The 27,898-nt window shown below is 44.3% G+C and overlaps 1 protein-coding gene across 2 annotated transcripts in view; it reads right to left on the bottom strand.

The window, feature by feature from the left end:
* The window catches only part of LOC141089506 (amine sulfotransferase-like), a 246,147-nt gene that overhangs the window by 191,182 nt on the left and 27,067 nt on the right, over positions 1–27,898 (bottom strand). Inside the window, exon 2 of one of the 2 annotated variants that reach the window (XM_073575962.1) lies at positions 5,880–6,054. In XM_073575962.1, the coding sequence (XP_073432063.1) occupies positions 5,880–6,048 (169 nt within the window). In that variant the 5' untranslated portion in view covers positions 6,049–6,054. The remainder of the gene's footprint in view (positions 1–5,879; positions 6,055–27,898) is intronic. The other variant, XM_073575963.1, reaches the window with a different exon arrangement.

The following is a 27,898-nucleotide window of genomic DNA, read 5'->3' as shown; positions in this document are numbered from 1 at the left end:
CAGTGTGGTCACACCACAGCTGTGCCCTGTGATTTGCGCAATTGATGTGGTCAGTGATCACGCCAATCGGGGTCCTTTCCGGCAATGCCTGGCCTTGCCAGGCATCGGCCTAGGATCGGTGCTCGATCCTAGGCTGGGACATCACTGTTTCAGGCAATCTGGTTGGCTGATCAGAATTGAACAGCCTATCACAGTGATCGTGGGTGCGGGAGGGTGGCCCCACCATCTACCCAGAGGTAAGATGGCGCTGGAATTTTAATGTGGTGACCGCGACTTCGGTCGCAGTGTCGCATTAAACATATGACCTAATAATCTGTCCATAGTCAAACAGGCCCAGGTCACATGGACAGATCATTATGTCAGATGTCAGAAAGGGGTTAATCATTATTAATTCTTTTTAATTATGTATTGAGCACATTGCCTCGTGGAAGGTTTGGCTGACATTACATGTGTTAAATCAGGGTAGATGGTAACACCATATAGAGAGAACACATGCTATGTTGGACATATATAACTATGTAACCTACAGGAAGGGAGTGCACACTTTACACGGACACCAGATGAACACCCGGTTTTTCTATGCTGGAGGCGCAATCTACCATTCAGGAACCCGGGAAAGATGTGGAACAAACTTTAATATGGACAAATGGAAAATCTCTATGTAACTATTTCACCTATTTTATGTTTTACCTCAATGATGCTTTTTGGTAGACAATCCAACAAACCTCTTGTAAGGTTCTCAGTCTCTTTGGACATGTTTTTGAAACTTAGGTTTTTCTGTCGGCCATTTTGCTTTCTGTCCTGCTGCAGCTATCTTGCCCTCAGTTAGTATGGAGTTTCCAGCTTTCATGTTCCTGCCCTAATTTTCTCCCTCTTGCCTTTTAAGCAGCCTCAGCTGATCAATCTGTGCTTCAGAATCAAATCTGTTAGCCTGTGATCTGGCAACTGGAAGCCTTGGACTTGGTATTCCAGCCATCTCCTGCTTATGATAGACTTGGCACACACCAAAAAGATTCTAATGCAGAAAGGTGGTTTTAATGAATTGCAGTACATACATACAGACGTTTCGGTCTAGGACCTTCATCAATGTACAATAAGTTGTACTGTGAGCTCTTAGTGACTGGGCTTTAAGGGAGACACCAACACTGCAAGGAGGCACCTGCGGCCGTCCCACGTGGTTCTATATAACAAGTGGACGCAGTATCCACCGCGAATCCAAGGGTGACCTTGCATTGTTGGTGTCTCCCTTAAAGCCCAGTCACTAAGAGCTCACAGTACAACTTATTGTACATTGATGAAGGTCCTAGACCGAAACGTCTGTATGTATGTACTGCAATTCATTAAAACCACCTTTCTGCATCAGAATCTTTTTGGTGTGTGCCAAGTCTATATTAATTGAAGTTCACGGATTGGGATCCTACTTGTGCACCACCTCCGGTTACCAGGGTTGTGCCAACAGTTTTGTTCTAATATCTCCTGCTTATGAACTTGGGAACACTTGTGGACACTGGAAACCTGCTGCCTGCTAAATCCACAGTTACAAGGGAAGTAACAGAGAGATACCCTGAACCTGTTGTGGAAGTTCTGCTGTGCTAAATGTTTACTCTGGCCTGCTGTGTCTCATGCCTTGTATCTGCAAACTGTATGAACCCTTTTTGCTTACTTGTATGAAGGAATACAAGTCCTTCCTAATCACACCTGTGTCTCCTGTATTTTCCTCGCACCCAAGCACAAGACCCTATATGAACTGTACACTATACATCACATCACTACATTTTTTTTATAAGAAACATTGTGACATTTTCTTTAGAGTATCACATCTGGTAAAGGGTACTGAATGAATAAATATACAAAATAAGCTCACAGCTTCTCTACAGACAGTACAATGCCCCCTCAGCACATCTATACACAGTATGATGATCCCACAACTTCCCATACACCAAATGATATCTGCACTGCCCTCTATACATAGTATGATGATCCCAAAGCTCCCCTATACACAGTATGATAAGCCCACAGTTCCACTCTACACAGTATGATGAGCCCACAGCTCCCCTCTACACAGTATGATGATCCCAAAGCTCCCCTATACACAGTATGATAAGCCCACAGTTCCACTCTACACAGTATGATGAGCCCACAGCTCCCCTCTACACAGTATGATGAGCCCACAGCTCCCATATGCAGAGTATGATCTCATAGCTCCATTATACACCACATGATGTTTCTACTGCTCCCCTATAAACAGTATAGTGCTGACGGAGCTCCACTATAGAAAGTATAATGCCCCCCAGAGCTCCTTTATTCACAGTATAATGGGCCAACAGCTCACCTATGCACATTATAATACCTTCACAGTTCCCCTATACACAGTATGGTGGGCCCACATCTCTCTTATACACAGTATGATGAGCCCACAGCTCCTGTACATGCCCAGTTCCCCTATACATACTATTATGTCCCCACTGCTACCCCAAAACACAGTATAATTTTTAATAGTGTTGTAACACAGTGCGTCACCCGCACTGAGAGCCCCTTTGCCTGGAGGAAATTATTTTTATTCCTTCCGGCAGCCTTGCTCTTCCAGTCATGGGGTGGCATTGGCACGCTTTCAGTCACCGCTCTGTGTATAAAGAGAGGCAGCTGTAACGGTACCCTGGCACTGACTGACAGCCGCCTCAGCACCCTCTACCACCCGGTAGCTGTGTTACTGGTGCCCTTTAAACAATAATGCTTCCTAAGTGCCCACGTAACATTTAATAATGTACCCTGAGTCTCCACATGTACAGTAATGATGGCCCCAGCATTGCTGATGTCAGCAGGCATTCGACAGCTCTTTGGTCTTCATCATAGTGGAGTTTGGAGTGTGACTGTTTGAGGTTGTGGACAGATGTATTTTATACTGATAACAAGTTCAAACAGGTGCCATTACTACAGGTAATAAGTGGAGGACAGAGGAGCCTCTTATAGAAGAAGTTACAGGTCTGTGAGAGCCAGAAATCTTGCATGTTTTTAAGTGACAAAATACTTATTTTCCACAATAATTTGCAAAACAAAACTTGCTAAATCAGACAAGGTGATTTTCTGGATTTGTTTTCTCATTTTGACTCTCATAGTTGTGGTCTACCTATGATGTCAATTACAGGCCTCTCTCATCTTTTTAAGTGGGAGAACTTGCACAATTGGTTGCTGACTAAATACTTTTTCCCCACTGTATAATCTCATAACAAAACAGAATAATAATCAGCCTCCCCAGCGCCCTGTCCCATCTCCCCCAAAATACCCTCATCGTCTCACATTCATCCCTCAGTACCCTGTCCCTCTACCCCACTTTAGCCCCCTTAATACCCTCATCCTCTTACATTCACTCCTAGTTCCCTGTCCCTCCTCCACACGTTAGCCCCACAATACCCCTTCCTCTCACATTCACCCCCAGTGCCCTGCCCCCCTCTCCCACTTCAGCCCTTCACAATACCCCCATGGTCTCACATTCACTCCCCAGTGCACTATCCTCCCTCCTACACCTCAGGCCCCACAAAACCTCATGGTCTCACATTCAGCCCCAGTGCCCTGTCCACCTTCCCTCTCCCCCACAATACCAGCATGGTCTTACATTCACACTACAGGCCCTGTCCCCCCTCCCCTGCCTCAGGCCCCTCAATACTCATGATCCTCACATTCACCCCCCAGTGCCCTGTCCCGCCTCCCCCACCTCAGGCCCCACAATATCCCCCATCCTCACATTCACCCCCCAGTGCCCTGTCCTGCCTCCTCACCTCTGGCCCCACAATATCCCCCATCCTCACATTTACCCCCCCAGTGTCCTGTCCCCCTCCCTATCTCAGGCATCACAATCCTCTCACATTCACCCCACAGTGACCATAACATACCTGAAATTAGTAAATCTAATAAATTCCTTCCCCACTTAGGCTGGTTTCACATTTGCGTTTTTTAGCGCTGGAAAAAAACGCATATGTGCGCATGCGTTTTTTCCCCTATATTTAACATGGGTGCGCATACCTGCGCGCTTGTAAGCGCATGTATGCGATTTTCATGCGCTGCGTTTTTTTGGGGTGTGCGTTTGTATTTTCCAGACGCAGCATGTTGCATTTTTTGGCCCTGCAAAAAAGCGCATGCGCACATATGCGCACGTTTTGCGCTAAAAATGGCCATTATAGCCTATGGATGCGCATATGTGCGCACTGGCATGCTCATGTATGCGTTTTTTTGCATATGCGTTTTTTTTTTTTAACCATGGAATTTAGGGGTTTGGGTTAGAGTTAGGGTTAGTTAAGGGGGTTTAGGGTTAGGGTTAGGGTCAGGGTCAGGGTTAGGGTTGGGGTTTGGGTCAGGGTTAGGGTTAAGTATGGTTTGGTTAAGGGTTAGGGTCAGGGTTAGGGTCAGGATTAGGGTTAAGTATGGTTTTGTTAAGGGTTAGGGTCAGGGTTAGGGTTAGGGTTAGGGTTAGGGTCAGGGTTAGGGTTAAGTATGGTTTTGTTAAGGGTTAGGGTCAGGGTTAGGGTCAGGATTAGGGTTAAGTATGGTTTTGTTAAGGGTTAGGGTCAGGGTTAGGGTTAAGTATGGTTTTGTTAAGGATTAGGGTCAGGGTTAGGGTCAGGATTAGGGTTAAGGGTTAGGGTCAGGGTCAGGGTTAGGGTTAGGGTTAGGGTCAGGGTTAGGGTCAGGATTAGGGTTAAGTATGGTTTGGTTAAGGGTTAGGGTCAGGGTTAGGGTTAGGGTTAGGGTTAGGGTCAGGGTTAGGGTTAAGTATGGTTTTGTTAAGGGTTAGGGTCAGGGTTAGGGTTAGGGTTAGGGTTAAGTATGATTTGGTTAAGGGTTAGGGTCAGGGTTAGGGTTAGGGTTAGGGTCAGGGTTAGGGTTAGTTAGGGTTTAGTATGATTTGGTTAAGGGTTAGGGTCAGGGTTAGGGTTAGGGTCAGGGTTAGGGTTAGTAAAGTCATGGCTTGGGTAGTGTGAGGGGCCACCTAAAAATGTTGGAAAAAAACGCAAACGCGGTAAAAACGCACTAAAAACGCATACAAACGCATAAAAACGCTGCGTTTTTTTCATGCATGCTCATAAAAATGCTTGAAAAAAACGCAGCAGTTGTATGCTTTTGTATGCGTTTTTTCAATGCGTTTTTTTGCGGGAAAAACGCGCTGCAAAAAAAAGCAAGTGTGAAACTAGCCTAACTGATGAAGTTTGTAGGCAGTGAGACAGGACCAGAAAGTGTCTGAGCGAAATGCAAGGTGGGCACTAGGACCCAGCGTGCCTGAGCCAGTCCGAGTGCACAGAGTGAAAAAAAAACTGCAGCCTGGAAAAGTTCCATCATCAGGTCAGACAGCACTGTGCACTGCAGGAGGGAGACTCTGAATCTGGCTACTGTACTACCTGTGTGCAGACTCTTCGTCAGACAGGAGCAGGCATTTTGCTGCTCCTCTGATGTGCTGTGCCTCACAGAAGTGGCAGTGGCTCCCGGTGGGACCCTTCATGTGATGTGACAGGGCCTGGGGCGACTGCCCCCCTTTCCCCTCCAGTAGCTACACTGCTGGCTGTGTTTTATCAGGCCAAAATCACCAGGGTATGTAAACTTTTGATCAGGGTCATTTGGATTTTTTGGGTTGTCATTATGATTTAAAAAGAGAAAACACAGTAGTTTGTCAATAAATGGCTTCATAACCATGAGTGGAGAAAAAGTTTTGCTGTTATCATTCATATTCTCTGAAAAAAGACCAAGAAAGCAAAAATTCTGCCGAGGCATGTAAACTTTTGAGCACAACTGTATATACTTTGTAAAAGATTACCTTTAACAATCTATTCCAAGAAATGAAAGTTTTTTTTTTACACCATTGGGAAAAAATATCCATACAATGTCCGTACCTGATTTTGGGTAAGTGACTAGAAACACATCATCATCCCTTATTTTCATATGCTCGATATCATCTATGATTTTAGGTGATGTCAAACTGGTCACAAACCATATGCCCTTATGTTTAAAGTATATAGATTTCAAGGCTTCTTCAAGTGCATCTCGGTCCATTGTTGCCATCTAAAACTAAAAAATATGATCTCTTTAATATGTATTTGTCAGTAAAGGTGATAAAAATAATAATAATAATGATAATAATAATAATGGTCCAAATTATATTTACCTTATACAGAAATGTGTTTTCTCTGTTCAGATGGAAGCAATTAAATTCTTGAGCTCCATAGGTTATGCTTATTTATAAATGACTGATTTAACCTTTAAACTTTTTGGAACAATTTGATAGTGTTCTGCCAATCAGTTCTCAAATTGCAGACTCATCGCAGAAAGATCTATTCAGAGGCGTAGCTAGGGCTTTGGTTCAGGGGGAAAAGGCGAAACTTCTAAGTGGGCACCTAACCAGGTAACCTTGATTACAACTGGGTGACGCAGCCTAATAGTGGATGTAGGAGAACCTCAGCAGATCACTGTGCTGTTACTGAAAATAGTATAAAGACCAACATGGACATTACCGCCTAGATGGTGACTTACAGAGGACATTATTTCTGATGGAATCTTTCACTTTTCACGTCTTTTCCATCTGGCCCAGACCAACATGACAACGTCTTCCAGCGAGAACTTGACTGCAGAGATTACAACAAAGACACAGTTCACGTCTCATATTTTCAGTACCGTCACCATATATTCCCAATCTGCACAAACTCCTTATCCTGCTGATACCCCAATGCTAAGCTGCTGCTGTATATGCCCCTATTACTGCACCTACTGTGTGGTTCTCTGTGCCCTCTAAATTCTAAAGCAACCCTCTAGAATAGAGTAATGCTGGGTGCAAGTGCCCTAGAAAACAGTGCCCACATTTTGTCCCATAGAAAGTAATAATGCTCTGTGTACCCCTTTGACAATCACAGTAACCTGAGTTCCCCTATAACAATAAGTGCCCACGTTACATTTAATAATGTCCTGAGTCTCCCTATACACAGTATGATGCTCTCTTATACACATTATAATGTCCACTCACTCTATAATACCACCCACACAGTGTACTGACCCCTTAGTAGTCCCTGTTTGATGGCCCCAACACTGTATGATGGCCTCCTCACTGTAATCTCCACATTGTATGATGGCCCCCTAGATAGCCTCCATATAGTTTAATGCACCAGATAGTCCTCAATATAGTATAATGCACTCCCCATAGGCCTCCATATAGTACAATGCACTAGATAGTCTTCAATAAGGTGTAATGTACTACCCATAGGCCTCCATATAGTATAATGTACTCCACATAGGCCTCCATATTGTATAATGCACTCCCCATAGGTAGACTCTATAGCATAATGCACTGCGAATAGGCAGACTCTATAGTATAAAGCACGCCCCATAGGCAGACTTTATATAGCATAATGCAACCCCTCTAGGTAGAATCTATATAGTATAATGCACCCCCATAGGCAGACTCTATATAGTATAAGGCACCCCCATAAGTAGACTCTATAGCATAATGCACTCTGAATAGGCAGACTCTATAGTATAAAGCATTCCCTATAAGCAGACTTTATATAGTATAATGCCCCATAGACATACTATATACAGTATAATGCACTCCCATAGGCAGACTCTATATAATATAAGGCAACCCCATAGGCACACTCTATATGGTATAATGCACCCCCAATGGCAAACTCTATATAGTATAATGCACCCCCATAGGTAGACTCTATATAGTATAATGCTCCCCCATAGGTAGACTCTATATAGTATAATGCATCCCTCATAGGCACACTCTATATAGTATAAGGCACTCCTATGGTATAATGCACCTACCATAGGCAGACTCTATAGTATAATGCAACCCCCATAGGCAGACTCTATAATATAATGCAGACCCCCCATAAGCAGACATTAATGTAATGCAACTCTCCATAGGCAGACACTAATATGATGCAGCCCCTCATAGGCAGACTCTATATTACAAAACACTCCCCATAGGCAAACGCTATATAATATAATGCACTCCCCATAGGCAGAATGTTATTATGTATAATGCACCCCCTATAGGCATACTCTACATAGTATAATGCACCCCCATAGACAGACTCTATATAGTATAATGCACGCCCCTTAGGCAGACACTATATGGTATAATGCACCCCCCATAGGCAGACTCTATATAGTATAATGCACCCCCATAGACTGACTAAATATAGTATAGTGCACCAATACACCCCTCATAGGCAGACTCTACAGTATAATGCAGCCCCATATGGGCAAACTCTATAGTATAATGCAGTCCCCCATCAGCAGACTCTATGGTATAATGCAGCCCCCCATAGGCAGACTCTAATAAAATTAAGCCCCCCATATGCAGATTCTATAATATAATGCAGCCTCCCATCAGCAGACTAACACAATGCAGCCCCCATAGGCAGACTCTAACATAATGCAGTGCGGCATAGGCACATTCTAATATAATGCAGCCCCCCATAAGCAGAATAATATAATATAGCCCCCCATAATCAGATTCTAATATACTGCAACCCCACATAGACAGACTGTAATATAATGCAGCCCCCCATAGACAGACTGTTAAATAATGCAGCCCCCCATAGGCAGACTTTAATATAATGCAGCCCCCATAGGCAGACTTTATGGTATAATTTACTCCCCATAGGGAGACTCTATATAGTATAATGCACTCCCCATAGGCAGAATTTTATTACGTATAATGAGTCCCCTATACGCAGACTCTATAATGTATAATGCACCCCCCATAGGCAGACTCTAAAGTGTAATGCAGCCCCATATGGACTCTATAGTATGATACAGCCCCCCATCAGCAGAATCTAATATAATTCAGCCCCCCATAGGCAGACTCTAAAATAATGCAGCCCCCCTTAGGCAGACTCTAAAATAATGCAGCCCCCATAGGCAGACTCTAAAATAATGCAGCCCCCCATAGGCATAGTATAATGCAGTCCTCCATCAGCAGACTCTAACAAAATGCAGCCCCCATAGGTAGACCTTATAATAATGCAGCCCCCCATAGGCAGACTAATATAATGCAGACCCCATAGGCAGAAGCTAATATAATGCAGTCCACCATAGGCAGACTAATATAATGCAGCCCCGATAGGAAAACTAATATAATGCAGCACCCCATAGGCAGATTGTAATATTATGCAGCCCCCATAGGCAGACTGTAATATAATGCAGCCCCCCATAGGCAAACTCTAATATAATGCAGCCCCCCATAGGCAGACTGTAACATAATGGAGCAAAAGAGAAGAAAAGTCCAGCTCTACTAATTCTGTGAAGATCAAATTCACTTCCACATGTAGAAAAAGCATTGCAGGTAACACTATCTAACATGCTAATAGTCAGTCAAAGAAAAAAGAAACATCCGGCACTGTCCCTGAGGAAGAAATACCCGCAAAGTCACTTATAACCGCTGTCAGTGTGACACCTGTAACCTTTGCTGAACGGGTGCTCTATCCATGTGAAGAAAAAACATGAACTATCATAGTAGAAAAAGACAGCAGGATGGCACTCACTGTTCTCTTGAAATCATTCACTTTATTTCATGTTAATAAAGCACAGGCAATGGCACGGGAGAAATGCAAAAAGACGGACGACAGCCGTTTCGTGCACAATGCACTCCAACAGGTCCCATGCTCAGGCTCAAGGAAACACTAATTTATACCACATGTGTGAGCAAAAGAAACTCCACCCTTTACCTGAACGTGTCTTAAAAAAACCCCGAAATAAAAAATAAGAATAAAAACAAGCATAATTTACATACACCATATGCAATAAAACTAGCAATCATAACCGCTTCAGAGAAATACGGACATATCCACTTTTTCATTTAGACCCAAAGGACCTGTGGCTTTTGTACGGAGGATCCATTTAGCCTCTATTTGTAAAAGATGTTTTTTATGACTCCCTCCATACTGCGGTGCAGACACCCTTTCAATGCCAGTAAACCGTAATGCTTCCGCATTCCCCCCATGTACCTTTCTCATGTGTTCTATAAGTCTAGGGACACCCTTTCCTGTGCTGATGGAATTGAAATGTTCCCTGAATCTTACACAGAGGGGCCGGATAGTTTTCTCAATGTAGAAAAAACCACATGGGCAAAACAATGCATACACTACAAAGGAGGTCCTGCAAGTAATGAATTCCGTGACTTCGTGAAATATAGGTCCCATTTTTACAGTTTTGCCACTTAATTTAAATGGACACCAAGAACAGTTTTTACATATATAATTTCCCTTTGGGGCACTAGATTCCAACCAATTATTTCGTTTGTTTTGAAATCTGTTCTTGACTAATAAATCTCGAAGGTTAGTACTTCTTTTACTCGCAAATAAAGGACCCCTACTGACCATATCAGTGAGGTCTCTGTCACTTTCGAGTAGGTGCCAATTCTGTCTGATGACTGTTCTAATTTGTCTATCCATAGAATTATATGTAAAACTAAAAACAAACCATTTCTCTTTTCCTTTTTTGATCTGCCCATTAATAACTGGTTCACTATTAACCCTCTGTAAGGCGGAATCTAGAACAGAATCAGGATATCCTCTTTTTTTGAATCTGCTACGCAATTCATTTGCTTGTCTCTGAAAACCTTCATTATGACTAGTAAATTTCTTTAATCTCAAAAATTGGCCATAAGGCAAGGAATTCTTTACATAATGGGGGTGTGCACTATTATAATGTAAGAGGGAGTTTGTGGATGAAGATTTACGAAAAATTTCTGTATACAAAACTCCATTGGTTAACTTTAATCTGACATCCAAAAAATCTATTTCTGAGCCTCCAAATTGCGAAGTAAACGTCATATTCATATTATGTGAATTAAGAAACTCCACAAATAAATTGAAATCCTCTTTTTACCCGTCCCACACAATGAAAAGGTCATCCACATAGAGAATAAATAATTTTATATACTTCAAAAAGGGATTGGTGACCGCATAAACTACTTACTCCTCCAAAACTGCCAAAAACAGGTTAGCGAGGGTGCACGCGACGGGCGTACCCATCGCTGTACCCTCCGTTTGCCTATACCAGACATTGTCAAATTGGAACGCGTTATGCGTAAGAATAAAATCAAGACCATCTATGATGAAATTGATGGTTCCCAGATCTCTATCAGAACTCAAAAGCACTTGTCTAATTGCGTCCTTCACCCTCATGTGGAATTCTAGTGTATAGATTTTCCACATCTATGGATGTCATCTGGAAATTATCCTGCCAATCAATTTCATTTAGAACTGTCACAAAATCTTTCGAATCTTTTATGTACGAGGGAATCTCCTTGAGGAGAGGGCACAGAAGCCAGTCTATGTACTGGGATAGGGGCTCCGTGAGAGACCCTATCCCAGACACTATAGGGCGGCCTGGAGGATTATTAATGGACTTGTGTATTTTAGGTATATGATACCAATGAGGCTTTCTCAGAAATTCTGGAAACAATTTCTCAGCTTTACGTTTTGAAAGTACATTATTCTGTACCTGTTGTCTTAAAAGAGACCGCAATTCTTCTTTGTATCTATTGGTGGGATCACTTTTTAAGACACACTAAGTTGAAGAAACGGATAACTGCCTATTCGCCTCAGCAACATAACTGTCCTTATTTAGTAGAACCACGTTACCTCCTTTATCTGCTGAACGCAGGATTACATCTGACCAGCCCTGAATTTCTTTAATGGCCTGTCTTTCCTCCAAAGTTAGATTTGCGGTCTGTTTTGAATATATCAATGCCTCTAAATCCTTCACTACCTTTGTTCCAAACACATCTACCACATTTCCAGGGGAAATGGGAGGCATGTATGAGGAACTACAACCTCCCAAAAAAGGAACATAATTATGTGCGGTGGTTACATTAGACTGAGTTACAGGATCAATATCCATCAGAATTTAATGCGTCATCTCTAGTATCCGCTAGCGATCCATGTTCAGCCATAAACCCCAAAGGGCCAATGGTGCATGGAATCTCTCCAGGGTAACTACTGATTTCAGAGGAAGCATTATTAGATGCAAAAGATTTATGCAAATGGATTTTTCTCAGTGCTTTGAAAAGATCTATTTGGAAATCAACCATATTAAAGTCCTGAGGAATGCAGTAATTAAGACCCTTGGACAATACATCTAAATGTCTCTTTTCCGTTTTAAGAGAAGAAATTTCAAAAGGGAGAACACAAAATCACGACACAATAAAAGGGATTACTTGACTACTGATTCAGACTCTAGTGCTAATGAGGACATTATTCTGTCTGCATGTCCAGGTGATAGGAAGAATATTGCAGAGTCTACGTCATTCCCTTTAGACATAGAATCCGCAGAGGAAAGAGGAGGCCCAAGCGGCAATTTACGAAAAAGGAAACAGGTGTCTTGGAAAACAAAGAGGAGACTGATTCCATGCAAAATTTGGTCATCAATTTAACAGACCGTGTCCTGGAAAAGAGACATTTAGATGTATTGTCCAAGGGTCTTAATTACTGCATTCCTCAGGACTTTAATATGGTTGATTTCCAAATAGATCTTTTCAAAGCACTGCATAAATCTTTTGCATCTAATAATGCTTCCTCTGAAATCAGTATTTACCCTGGAGAGCCTCCATGCACCATTGGCCCTTTGGGGTTTATGGCTGGACATGGATCGCTAGCGGATACTAGAGATGACGCATTAAATTCTGATGGATATTGATCCTGTAACTCAGTCTAATGTAACCACCGCACATAATTATGTTCCTTTTTTGGGAGGTTGTAGTTCCTCATACATGCCTCCCATTTCCCCTGGAAATGTGGTAGATGTGTTTGGAACAAAGGTAGTGAAGGATTTAGAGGCATTGATATATTCAAAACAGACCGCAAATCTAACTTTGGAGGAAAGACAGGCTATTAAAGAAATTCAGGGCTGGTCAGATGTAATCCTGTGTTCAGCAGATAAAGGAGGTAACGTGGTTCTACTAAATAAGGACAGTTATGTTGCTGAGGCGAATAGGCAGTTATCCGTTTCTTCAATTTACTGTGTCTTAAAAAGTGATCCCACCAATAGATACGAAGAAGAATTGCGGTCTCTTTTAAGACAACAGGTCCAGAATAATGTACTTTCAAAATGTAAAGCTGAGAAATTCTTTCCAGAATTTCCGAGAAAGCCTCATTGGTATCATATACCAAAAATACACAAGTCCATTAATAATCCTCCAGGCCGCCCTATAGTGTCTGGGATAGGGTCTCTCACGGAGCCCCTATCCCAGTACATAGACTGGCTTCTACGTCCTCTCCTCAAGGAGATTCCCTCGTACATAAAAGATTCGAAAGATTTTGTGACAGTTCTAAAAGAAATTGATTGGCAGGATAATTTCCAGATGACATCCATAGATGTGGAAAATCTATACACTAGAATTCCACATGAGGGTGGAGTAGACGCAATTAGACAAGTGCTTTTGAGTTCTGATAGAGATCTGGGAACCATCAATTTCATCATAGATGGTCTTGATTTTATTCTTACGCATAACGCGTTCCAATTTGACAATGTCTGGTATAGGCAAGCGGAGGGTACAGCGATGGGTACGCCCGTCGCGTGCACCATTGCTAACCTGTTTTTGGCAGTTTTGGAGGAGTAAGTAGTTTATGCGGTCACCAATCCCTTTTTGAAGTATATAAAATTATTTATTCGCTATGTGGATGACATTTTCATTGTCTGGGACGGGTCAAAAGAGGATTTCAATTTATTTGTAGAGTTTCTTAATTCACATAATAATATGAATATGAAGTTTACTTCACAATTTGGAGGCTCAGAAATAGATTATTTGGATGTCAGATTAAAGTTAACCAATGGAGTTTTGTATACAGAAATTTTTCGTAAATCTTCATCCTCAAACTCCCTCTTACATTATAATAGTGCACACCCCCATTATGTAAAGAATTCCTTGCCTTATGGCCAATTTTTGAGATTAAAGAAATTTACTAGTCATAATGAAGGTTTTCAGAGACAAGCAAATGAATTGCGTAGCAGATTCAAAAAAAGAGGATATCCTGATTCTGTTCTAGATTCCGCCTTACAGAGGGTTAATAGTGAACCAGTTATTAACGCGCAGATCAAAAAAGGAAAAGAGAAATGGTTTGTTTTTAGTTTTACATATAATTCTATGGATAGACAAATTAGAACAGTCATCAGACAGAATTGGCACCTACTTGAAAGTGACAGAGACCTCACTGATGTGGTCAGTAGGGGTCCTTTATTTGCGAGTAAAAGAAGTACTAACCTTCGAGATTTATTAGTCAAGAACAGATTTCAAAACAAACGAAATAATTGGTTGGAATCTAGTGCCCCAAAGGGAAATTATATATGTAAAAACTGTTCTTGGTGTCCATTTAAATTAAGTGGCAAAACTGTAAAAATGGAACCTATATTTCACGAAGTCACGGAATTCATTACTTGCAGGACCTCCTTTGTAGTGTATGCATTGTTTTGCCCATGTGGTTTTTTCTACATTGGGAAAACTATCCGGCCCCTCTGTGTAAGATTCAGGGAATATTTCAATTCCATCAGCACAGGAAAGGGTGTCCCTAGACTTATAGAACACATGAGGAAGGTACATGGGGGGAATGCGGAAGCATTACGGTTTACTGGCATTGAAAGGGTGTCTGCACCGCAGTATGGAGGGAGTCATAAAAAACATCTTTTACAAATAGAGGCTAAATGGATCCTCCGTACAAAAGCCACAGGTCCTTTGGGTCTAAATGAAAAAGTGGATATGTCCGTATTTCTCTGAAGCGGTTATGATTGCTAGTTTTATTGCATATGGTGTATGTAAATTATGCTTGTTTTTATTCTTATTTTTTATTTTGGGATTTTTTTAAGACACGTTCAGGTAAAGGGTGGAGTTTCTTTTGTTCACACATGTGGTATAAATTAGTGTTTCCTTGAGCCTGAGCATGGGACCTGTTGGAGTGCATTGTGCACGAAACGGCTGTCGTCCGTCTTTTTGCATTTCTCCCGTGCCATTGCCTGTGCTTTATTAACATGAAATAAAGTGAATCATCTCAAGAGAACAGTGAGTGCCATCCTGCTGTCTTTTTCTACTCTAACATGCTAATAGTCATCATCCTAAACATACTATACGGAGTATCCCTATAGGAGAAATGATCTGGGCTAAACACAATTGCAGTTTGCAAACAGATTTTAAAACTGAGGTAAATTAAATTAAAGAAAGATTATGTGGCGCCCATGAGGATTCAGTTGCCACAGAGGTACTGCACCTCCTCCTGAGGTGTGGTACCCCACCATCCAGGTAGGTTGGAGGCTCCTGACCACGCTCCAACAATTGCATCCCACACAACACAGTAGTTCAGCAAAGCCACATTGCAGCTCCCTGCTTGGAGTGTAGCAGAGCACCTTTGGTGGCTCCCTGCTTGGAACACGAAACGTGCTGGGAGGCAGGTGGAGTTAAAATACATAAAAGAGTGGGAAGGTTTAGAATTTCAGTCAGTCAGTCAGAGAGAGAGAGTGAGGAGAAGAAGATCCCTGGGAGAGGGATGGAGGAAGGAGGTGCTGCAGCAGATCTCAGTGACCTGGGTCTGCTGGCACGGGAAAGGAAAGAATGAGAAAGACATTGAACAGCAACCTGATCTTCCATAAGAAGGAGAGACTAGTACAGAACATAGGAGTAAAAGGGAACAGAGGACGTGGTTTAGGAGAGAACCCTGCCTAGAAGTTCTAAGCGCAAGGCCAGGGCCTGGTCCCCGAGGTTGTATGGATACTAATGGTCCTGCAGCAGACACCGGAGGAGTAGTGGGCTGTAAATGCACTACTCCCATCTCAGACTTCGGGGCACAACAGCAACATTAATAGTGAGCCGGGACTTAGGAGTGAGGAGTCCCCGAAGCAGGCTATAGCTGTCTGCCGTACAAGGAAAGTTCTTGGGAACATCTGTCAGGAGGAACTCCAGTGTAACTCAGTACTAGGAGTACTTCACTTAAAGGCGCTATAAGAGGAGACGTTCAGAAAGGCACATGTTGGCGGAGTGTTGGAAGGGAGCATTCCATCCTGCCTGGAGGTTGACTGAGTCCCTGACCCGGAGGACACAGCACGGAGGCAGGCACCTGTGTTTACTACAGACTGTGAGTAAAGTTTTGGAACTACAAGCCCTGGTGTCCTCCATTTATTCCTGCGCCAACACACCCTGTACCACTACATCTGGGTACCAGCTTCTACACCGCCTGTGCCTCTCCTCTACCCCTATATCTACACTGCCCTGGGACTACAGCTCCACCTGTGAGGAGCTTCACCATCTTGGCTGCAACACACCACCAGTCCCAGAGGATCTGCATGCAGCGTCGGCTTAACATCTCACTTGCCGAACACCACAGGTGGTGTCACAAACTATTCATTTAATCAACTACATTCGACCATTCAATCTCCCCTTTTTACATTGGGCGCCCAGGGCCACGGACCGGGTCACCACTGCTGTGACATTCCCTTCTGAGAGACCGGCCCGGTACAGAGTACCCCACAGCCCTGGGAGGGCGACCCAATTAAGTAGAAGGGGATATACCAAGTGGAGTCTGAATCAAGCAGAAATAATAGTTGAGGGGAGATCACGCTTTAGCACAATACAAAAAACGGGTAATAAGGTAATAATAGCGCTGATCCTGTTACACTGGTTCTTCAGTATAGCAACCAGTAATCCTTGATTAGGACAATTATTCAAAACAACTTGTGCATTCTCAGAGAAGATCCCGACATTGCAAACATTTTAAATGAGGGATACAGAATAGTATCCAGGAGAGGGGCTCGTTAGGTCAAATACTCTCACCAAGTTGTTTGAAATCCTCCAGAACAAATCCCACAAACTGGTTCAATACAAAGGGCTTTTTAAGTGTTAAACCAAAATTTGTAAAACATGCAAACATTCTCTGAAGTGCTCCAATTTTACAGACTCTAACGGGCAAAATGTTTTTCCAATTAAAAACTTCATTAATTTTAACAGCACAATGTGATTTCTATTATGGAATGTGTCTCCTGTTGTTTGAAATATGTTGGCTGTACAAAACGCCAACTCAAAACAAGGATTCAAGAGCACATCCATAATATAGAAAATGTAAGCTGTGATAGGAATATATCACAAATTTCTAAACATTTCATTGATTGCCATGGCGCCAATCTTGAATCTTTAAAAATTTATGCCATAGAAAAAAATCTTTAAATCTAGAAGAGGAGGTGACATTGAAACCACTCTGAGAAGTTGGGAGGCATGGTTTAAATGTTTAATGTTTAAATTGAACACCAAGGTACCGCTGGGTTTAAATAAGAGAAAAGACATGATGCTGTTTTACTAAGTTAATCCATCAATTTATTACTTGTTTAGAATCTTTGAAAAAAAAAGGAACATTAAACTTTGCTCTCCCTTATTTGTGGAGTATTACTTATTTAATATAATTTACAATTTTCTACTAATTCCCTATGCAGCGTTCTACTTGATATATGCTGCGTTTTTCATATTTAAAATAAACTTATTAAAAAATCCCTCCAAAAAACCTATTTGGTGTTACTTAAGTAATTTTTTTGATTATTCCTTAGAGATCTCACACAATTTAATGGCCAGTGACATGTAGCCTATGTAATTCTACTATAATTATATATCACGTTTTGTATGCGCTTCTCAGGTTTTTGCCCTCTTCATGTTCACCAAATTGTTTGCGTTAAACAAAGGCATTCATTCTGAGTTTTCATGACCATTTACCTGCATTACATGATATTGCCCATTTCAAGCTTTTATAGCTTTTTGATTATAGTCATCCTGTTTTCCTTATGTTTTATTGGTGTGCAGCAAAAACTTTTTTGTAATTTTTTGTGATTTTATTGCTTTTTGTATCTGTCTATTTATAAATATTTTGTGCCCACATCTCAGTATAATTATTCTAGTTGTTTATTTTACCAGTGTGTTCACCGGATCTGAGTATAAAAGTGGGGCACACTCTTTGCATTGGATATCATGATTAAGGGAGCTTAGTCTCCAGAAACGCGTCAATATCAACATCTGTTACTCATCGTGCTGAAGATTTTATCCTCTATGTGATAATTCATGTGAATAAAATTTGATCTTCACGGAATCAGTAGAGCTGGATGTTTCTTCTCTTTTTCTGGATTATCCACGCTTGGATACAGCGGGTCCATGCTCCTGAAATCACTGCAATGCATTCATGGGTGAGCTGGAATCTCTTTTTTTCTCTGAACATAATGCAGCTCCCCATATGCAGACTCTAATATAATGCATCCCCCTTAGGCAGATTCTAATACAATGCTGCCCCCATATAAGCAGACTTGAATATAAAGCAACTCCAAATAGGCAGACAGTAATATAATGCAGCCCCCCATAGGCAGACTCTAATATAATGCAGCTCCCATAGGCAGATAATATAATGCAGCCCCCCTATAGGAAAACTGTAATATAATGCAGCCCCCCATAGGCAGACTCTAATATTATGCACCTGTAAGAAGATGAGCCAGGACAGACTCAGCGGTTCCCTGTGTACTTTGGGGCCGGAACTATCGGGACTGTCACCACTGTTGCTGGGGGACGATTCATCTGGGAGTGGAGTACCTTTGCACTAGACAGCAGGGGGTGTGGGGGAGATAAAAGGGACTGACTGCAGGAACAGGGGTATTTGGAGAGAAGGCAACACAAGTACAAGGAGAAGGTTTACTCCCTCCCCACTGCTCCGACTGTGGAAAACTCATACACTATTGCCCTGCACACTGATGTACCATCAGAGTCCGTCCTGACTGAGCTGTCCCTGGACGTTCCCATACCAGTCCGTTCCTTACCCCTTGCAGTGAAAGATAATTTTCCTCGCTCTGATCATAGCGAGCCCGTCAGAGGTTCGTACGCTGCCGTTTCCTGCGAGCCTGTATGCTGCTCATGTTGTGACATCCCAGTGGAACCAGCAAAAGAAACTGTTTCTATCTACCAATGCACCCCAGCCAAGGAAGCCTGGATACAACGCACCCAAGCCAAGCAAGCCCGGATACAACGCACCCAAGCCAAGCAAGCCCGGATACATGGGCACGGTCATGAGACAGTGCATTTCATTCCTTCACGACAGAGCCAGAGACATTGTCCACGATCTACAATGCCGGCAGGAGATATTCCAGCCTCACCCCAACAAGAACTTAAAGCGATAAGTTACCTCTTTTGTACATTCCCTCTTTCCCTCAAATATTGTGTTTTTGCGCAAATCCTGTAGTTCCGGTGCCATTTATTTGTTTATTTCATCTCCCTGTGCAGAGTATCCCCTGTACCTTAATAACCTGTTCAAAGTAAACTCTGTTAACCCCTTCTATGCCTCCTGATCTTCACTGCATCCAACATACTAAACTTCTGGTACCTTTACATTTTGGCCTAGTCAGCAGGATGCAGTCTAACAGCATGGAGGCGGCAGTACAGGCAGATGGGCCCAGAACCAGTATCTCCCTGGGGGCCATGTTAAATAATTTGCTTAAATTTACGAAGTCCAACACTATGTTGTGGAGTTGGATGGAGTGCATAAGGGGCATGATGAGGATTCACCCTATGACCCCCACACTAGAGGCCGAGGTGGCCATTATGGCTTAGGACGGAGAGGCTAGAGACTCAGTGATGTTGCATATCCCCCCGAGACTGTGATACTCTTACCCAAGTACTCCAAATCTTAGAGGTGACCCATGGGGATCCCACTGAGATAGGAGAACTTAGGACTCGCCTAATTAGCCGCATGCGAAGGGAGGGGAAGACGGTCACGCAGTATATGAATGCGCTGCAAGAGTTACACACCACCATTGCTAGAAAGGACGGAGTGGGGATAGGACAGGCGGATATTGTGTTGCTTGACTTGTTGGTGTCCGGCCTGCAGGATGCCTTGACTAAGAAGACCCTGAGAGAGCGGGTGAGGGCAGACCCTCACATCACGTTTGCTGACATAGGAAAAGAGGCCTGCTTACGTGAACAGGAGCAGAGGGTGACGGTCTCGGTAGGGAAGGTCCAGAGTGGTGAAGCAGCAGTCAAGACAATTGCTGAACCCCAATGGGTTGAAGAGATGAGAAAGGAGCTAGTGAACATTCAAGGGGAATTGACTCAGATGAAGGAGAGAGTTGAAACTGATCAGTACGCAGCCGGTGCCTAGTGATGCAGATGCCCATAATGATGTCAGAAGGTTCCGCCGACAGAGGCCCTTCGCTTGCTATAACTGCGGGGAACTAGGACATATGGCTAGGAAATGTCCACGGAGAATGGGCCCTGGATGCGTTGTCCATTAAACTAGAGGGCTCCGACCCCTGGGGACGTCGTCCGGAGCCAGAATGGAAAGGAAGGCGCAGTGAAAGTCCTGCAAATCTGGTGTCTACGTGCCTGCTGGTCTGGACGAAGTTCAATTGCCGGGCTGTGCGCTGCCTGGTGGATAATGAATCTCAAGTGACCATGATGCCCGAAGCGTATTTCCATCAACACTTCCCAGACACTCTACGGCCTGAGTGGGGTAGTAAAGCTGACAGCGGCAAATCACACGCCCCCTTCCAGTCACAGAGGTGTTGTGGATGCAGGTCTACTTGTGCGGGAAAGATCTTGGACGGAAGGGTATAGTGCTGACCCTGGGGGAAGCCGGTCACGGTCATACCATCATCCTGGGAATGAACATCCTGAAAGAGTTCGGGAAACTGCTCATCGATGAACCTTCTCATTTGTCACTGTAACAGTGGAGTCCGCATACCCCCAGCGACAAGTGTTTCAATGGCTAATTCATACAGCTCAAGCCCAGGAAGCCTGTAACCACGAGGAAACATTAGGAAAAGTGGTTGTGCCGGCCTCCACTAAACACACACTGCCACTAGGACAGGCCGTACTGACCCTGCCCATCCAAGCACATGCCCCGCTAGAGGGAGTAGAAGTACAGTTGGAGCCCTCTGTACCTTATTAATTGCCTGCAGGACTCTTAGTGGCCCGAACACTGGCCATGGTATGTGAAGGGACGGTGCCTGTATGATGCGTTAATTTGACAGATCAGGAAATTGTCTTTCCACACAGGGGTGAAGTGGCACGAGTAGTAGGCATGCCCGAAGAGATCATACCACCCCAGACCATACAGTTTGCAGTAAATCCAGAAGATCCGTGGTCGGTAAAGGTCACCACTTCTCCGACAGCCGAACCTCAATACATCCAGGAGGATTGGAGCATACTGGAACAGATGCGCGCTGAACTATCTGAAGTCACGCCCACCCAGGTACACCAAGAGGAAGCGTTACTGGGGTGATACCAATCCATGTTTGCGAAGAAGGACAGGACACTGAGATTCTGTGTAGATTACCGTAATCTCAACGCCTGCACCGTGAGGGACTCCTGCCTTCTGCCCCTGATTGAGGAATCTCGGTCTGCATTGGGGAAAGCCAAATTCTTCTCGACACTGGATCTCGCCAGTGGCTACTGGCAAGTGCCCATGTCGGAGAAGGACGGGGCGAAGATGGCTTTTATACTACCTATGGGCCTCTCTGAATTCAACAGAATGCCAGTTGGCCTGGCCAATGCCCCCGGTACATTCCAACGATTGATGGAGAGGTGCTTAGGTGATTTTAACTTCAAGGCCACACTGGATGACATGATAGTATATGCTGCCTCCTTTGAAGATCACCTGCGGAGATAAGAGCAAGTGCTGAGCCATCTGCAGAAGTGTGGACTGAAGGTGAAACCTGAGAAGTGCCACTTGTTCTGGACCCAGATCGAGTACCTAGGTCATAATGTTTCAGCCAAAGGAGTGAAAGCGTCACGGGAGAAAATAGTGGTGATTCAGGATTGGCTGACGCCAGAGACAGTAAAAGATGTCCGAGCATTCCTGGGACTGATGGGATACTAATGTCTCTTCGTGAAGAACTTTGCCTGTGTGGTGCAACCTCTGCTCGAGCTTCTGAAAAGGGTACCCTGGAATGCAAAGGATCGATCCATCCGTTGGGAGGAAAGGCAGGAATAGGCTTTTCGTGTCTTGAAGAAGGCACTGACCGAAGCTTCGGAACTGGCCTATGCAGACTTCTCTATACCGTTCATTTTCCACACCGACGGAAGCTTGCACGGACTTCTGGCTGTGTTGTCTCAGGTGCCGGATGGGAAAGAGAGGGTGATTGCCTATGCTAGTTGGTCCATTCATGATTCCGAGCACAACCCGGACAACTACAATTCCTTCAAACTGGAATTTCTGGCGTTGGTGTCAGCTATGACGAAGAGATTCACAGAATACCCGTTCAGCTCAGAGGTGTTGTTGCGCACCAATAATAATACATTTGCCCATCTGGAGAACGCTAAGTTAGGGGCCCTGGAACAGTGCTGGGTGGCCTCAAAGTTTCAATATAGAATCGCTTACAGGAAGGGGACGGAGAATACTCACGCCGACGCCCTATCCAAAGCAAGACATGCGACACCTGGAAAGAGTAGAGATGAGATTCTGGAGGAGGTTCCCCGGTTCCGTAAGACGGCTGGGTCAGTGGCAGCAGCTGGACCAGGTTTGGACCCCCCTCCATGAAGTAGTGTTGGGAAGATCTCAGGATGAGTGGGTCTGGTTGCAGCAGGAAGACCATGAACTTGCTCTGTTTAGACAATGGGTGACACTGAAGAAGCTGCTCAGTCAAGAACAGAGGAGTACTCTGACTTCAGAAGCATTGAAGATACTCCGGCAGTGGGAGCGCATCTGGGTCGCCCTCCCAGGGCTGCGGGGTACTCGGTACCGGGCCCGATGAGCTTCAATGGGAGTTGTCACGGCAGCTGGGACCCGGCCCGTGGCCCTGGGCGCCCATTGTAAAAGGGGGGAAATGTTCAGTGTACTTATGATGATTAGAGTCGTGACGCCACCCATGGTGTTCGGCAATGAAGATGTTAAGCCGACGCTGCAGACAGATCCTCTGGGACAGATGGCGTGGTGCAGCAATGATGTTATAGCCCTCCACAGGTAGGGTTGTAGTCCCAGGGCAGAGTAGATGCAGTGACACGTAGATGGTGTAGTGTCAGGCGCAGGGGATGTAGCAGTGCCGGGCAGGTTGAAGCAGGAATAAGTGGAGGACACTAGGGCATTTAGTTCCAAAGCTTTACTCACAGTCTGTTGTGGCACAAGAGCCCGCATCCGTGCCGTGTCCTCTGGGTCAGGAGCTCAGCCAACTTCCAGGCAAGATGAAATACTCCTTTCCAACACTCCACCAACATATGTGCCTTTTCTGAACGTCTCCCTCTTAGCGCCTTTAGTGAAGTACTCACAGTACTGAGTTACACTGGAGTTCCTCCAGTCAGATGTTCCTATGAACTCTACTTGTATGGCAGACAGCTGTAGCCTGCTTCGGGGACTCCTCACTACCTAGTCCCAGCTCACTATCGTTGCTGTTGTGCCCCCAAGTCTTGTGTGGGAATAAAGTGGTGACAACTTCTATTCCTCTGGTGTCTGCTGCAGGACCATTAGTATCCATACAACCTCGGGGACCGGACCCCGGCCTTGCACTTAGAACTTGGGAACGGTTCTCCTCTAACCCTGATCCTTAGTTCTCTTCTTCTCCTCTCGTTCCGTACTAATTCTTTCCTTCTTATAGAGAGTCAGGCTTTTTATCAATGTCCCTCTCCTGTGCCAGCGGACCCAGGTCACTGAAGTCAGCTGCAGCACTTCCTTCATCCATCCCACTCAGGGGATCTCCTTTCACAGACTGACCTCGTCAGACTCCTGTGACAAACTGACTATATCCTATCCTCTTCCCACTCTTAGTGCAAACTAAACTCCACCCGCCTCCCAGCACACTTCGTGTTCCAAGCAGGGAGCCACCAAAGGGTGCTTTGCTACACTACTATGTTGTGTGGGATGCAGGTGTTGGAGTGTGGTCAGGTGTCTCCACCTTACCTGAATGGTGGGGCACCACACCTCAGGAGGAGGTGTAGTGCCTCCGTGGCGACTGAACCCTCAGGGGCACCACACATCCAGATGAGAAACGGGCTGTTATATCAGAAGGTTCAACAGCAAAAAGAGTTGGGAGCCTCCTGGCAGATGGGGATTCCAGAGACAGTGCTGTCTACGGTGACCGCTGAGGCTCACGAAAAAGGGCTCACTTCGGTCTTGAAAAAAACTTTCCAGTGGCTGCAGCAGTTTTTCTACCACCCTCGGTTAAGAACAACGGTTGAAGAGGCTTGTAGACTCTGTCGGGCATTGTGAGTTGGCCAAATTCCCAGAACAAAGAGCTCCTTCACAAACTATAGTGACATCAGCCCCCCTGGAGCTGTTGACCATCGACTACTTGACCATTGGGCTATCACACAAAAGATGCGTCCACTGCCTAGTAGAGTTGAGCGATACCTTCCGATATCGGGAAATATAGGATCGGATTGGATCGGACTGGATCGGACCGATAACCCAAAAATATCGGGTATCGCCGATTCCGATACCGGAAACCCATGCAAGTCAATGGGGAACAAATATCGGAATGAAGATAAACCCTTTCTTTCCTTGCACATCCAGTTCGGGAGGGGGGAAGAGTGTGGGCAGTGCGTGGGCGGAGACTGTGTGTGTGTGTGTGCGGGCGGGGTCTGTACGGGCCTCTCGGGGGTCTGTGCGGGCCTGCCGGGGGTCTGTGCGGGCCTGCCGGGGGTCTGTGCGGGCCTGCCGGGGGTCTGTGCGGGCCTGCCGGGGGTCTGTGCGGGCCTGCCGGGGGTCTGTGCGGGCCTGCCGGGGGTTGTGTGTGTGTGCAGGCATCGTCCGATGGGACTACAAGTCCCATCGGGCTATGCCTGCTACAATGACAGTGATTGACACATTAGCCAATGATGGGACAGTAGTAGTCCCATCATCCGGCTAATGTATTGAATGTAAAAAAAACCAAAACATATATACTACATATATACTACATTCATACAACATACATACATACTACATATACACTACATTCATACAACATACATACTACATATATACTACATTCATACAACATACATACTACATACTACATACATACTACATTCATACAACATACATACATACTACATACATACTACATACATATAACATGCTACAAACATACATACTACATACTACATACAATACATTCATACATTCATACAATACATATAGACATACAGTACATATAACATAGAGTACAAACTCACCATCACTTGTCACTTAGATCCCCGAAGCCAGTGTCATCTGTAAAAAATATTAAAATAACAAACAACCAATATACTTCCTGATCCGCAGAAATCCAAGAGTGTCCCACGACGATCTCCTGTGGAGAACATCAGCATCAGCTGATGCAACTGCTTTCTAGGGGCTCCAGGAATACAATGACGGGAGGTAGGTATCCTTCCGCACTGTATTCCTCCGCCACTGTAAAAAAATAGTCCCTAGTCTCACTTTTGGCATTGCTGTGTGAGAAAGATCCCACGCAGCTTTTGCCATAAAGTGAGACCAGTGAACTATAGTAACCTCTCAGTGATGCACTGCAGGAGATCGTCGTGGGACACTCGTGGATTTCTGCGGATCAGGGAGTATATTGGTTGTTTGTTATTTTAATATTTTTTACAGTGAGATAACACTGGCTTCGGGGATCAAAGTGACAAGTGATGGTGAGTATGCACTCTATGTTATATGTACTGTATGTCTATATGTACAGTTGTGGCCAAAAGTATTGACACCCCTGCAATTCTGTCAGATAATACTCAGTTTCTTCCTGAAAATGATTGCAAACACAAATTCTTTGGTATTATCATCTTCATTTAATTTGTCTTAAATGAAAAAACACAAAAAGAATTGGCCTAAAGCCAAATTGGATATAATTCCACACCAAACATAAAAAAGAGGGTGGACAAAAGTATTGGCACTGTTCGAAAAATCATGTGATGCTTCTCTAATTTGTGTAAATAACAGCACCTGTAACTTACCTGTGGCACCTAACAGGTGTTGGCAATAACTAAATCCCACTTGCAGCCAGTTGACATGGATTAAAGTTGACTCAACCTCTGTCCTGTGTCCTTGTGTGTACCACATTGAGCATGGAGAAAAGAAAGAAGACCAAAGAACTGTCTGAGGACTTGAGAAACCAAATTGTGAGGAAGCATGAGAAATCTCAAGGCTACAAGTCCATCTCCAAAGACTTGAATGTTCCTGTGTCTACCGTGCGCAGTGTCATCAAGAAGTTTAAAGCCCATGGCACTGTGGCTAACCTCCCATGATGTGGACGGAAAAGAAAAATTGACAAGAGATTTCAACGCAAGATTGTGCGGATGTTGGATAAAGAACCTCGACTAACATCCAAACAAGTTCAAGCTGCCCTGCAGTCTGAGGGTACAACAGTGTCAACCCGTACTATCCGTCGGCATCTGAATGAAAAGGGACTGTATGGCAGGAGACCCAGGAAGACCCCACTTCTTACCCCGAGACATAAAAAAGCCAGGCTGGAGTTTGACAAAACTTACCTGAAAAAGCCTAAAACGTTTTGGAAGAATGTTCTCTGGTCAGATGAGACAAAAGTAGAGCTTTTTTGGGCAAAGGCATCAGCATAGAGTTTACAGGAGATAAAAAGAGGCATTCAAAGAAAAGAACACGGTCACTACAGTCAAACATGGCGGAGATTCCCTGATGTTCTGGGGTTGCTTTGCTGCCTCTGGCACTGGCCTGCTTGACCGTGTGCATGGCATTATGAAGTCAGAAGACTACCAACAAATTTTGCAGCATAATGTAGGGCCCAGTATGAGAAAGCTGGGTCTCCCTCAGAGGTCATGGGTCTTCCAACAGGACAATGACCCAAAACACACTTCAAAAAGCACTAGAAAATGGTTTGAGAGAAAGCACTGGAGACTTCTAAGGTGGCCAGCAATGAGTCCAGACCTGAATCCCATAGAACACCTGTGGAGAGATCTAAAAATGGCAGTTTGGAGAAGGCACCCTTCAAATATCAGGGACCTGGAGCAGTTTGCCAAAGAAGAATGGTCTAAAATTCCAGCAGAGCATTGTAAGAAACTCATTGATGGTTACCGGAAGCGGTTGGTCGCAGTTATTTTGGCTAAAAGTTGTGCAACCAAGTATTAGGCTGAGGGTGCCAATACTTTTGTCTTGCCCATTTTTGGAGTTTTGTGTGAAATGATCAATGTGTTGCTTTTTGCTTCATTCTTTTTTGTGTTTTTTTCATTTAAGACAAATTAAATGAAGATAATAATACCAAAGATTTTGTGTTTGCAATCATTTTCGGGAAGAAACTGAGTATTATCTGACAGAATTGCAGGGGTGTCAATACTTTTGGCCACAACTGTATGTCCGGCATCGGGAGGCTCAGGTGGGCATTACAATGGGAGCCGGGCTGCTATGGTATCTTTATAGAATCTTTCTTTCTCTCGCTCTCTGTTTCTTTCTCTCTCTCTGTTCTTCCTTTCTCTCTCTCTGTTCTTTCTCTCTCTGTTCTCTTTCTTTCCCCTCTTTCTTTCTCTCCTCTCTTTCTTTCCTCTCGTTCTCTCTCTGTTCTTTCTTTCTAAAGTAGCCCCCTTTATATGGTGTAATACAGCCCCCCAAAGAATATAATGTAGCCCCTTCAGAATATAATTCAGCCCCCCCCTTGGGGTATCATGCTGCCCCCCTTATACGGGGTATCATGCTGCCCCCCATCATACGGGGTATCATGCTGCACCCCTTATATGGGGTATCATGCTGCCCCCCCTCACGCGGGGTATCATACTAGCCCCATCATACTGGGTATCATGCTGCCCCCTCATACAGGGTATATCATGCTGCCCCCTCATACGGGTATCATGCTGCCGCCCCCTTCCCATACGGGGTATCATAATCATGCAACCTGGACTCACTATATAAATTTAAAAAAAAAAAAAAAAAAAAAGCCCACTATACTCACCTCTCTTCCTTGCTCCCATGCTGAT

Source organism: Dendrobates tinctorius, unplaced genomic scaffold (assembly GCF_039654945.1).
Source record: "Dendrobates tinctorius isolate UK_male_01 unplaced genomic scaffold, ASM3965494v1 ptg000046l, whole genome shotgun sequence".
Taxonomy (NCBI): Eukaryota; Metazoa; Chordata; class Amphibia; order Anura; family Dendrobatidae; genus Dendrobates; species Dendrobates tinctorius.
This window is presented reverse-complemented; position numbering and strand designations above follow the sequence as displayed.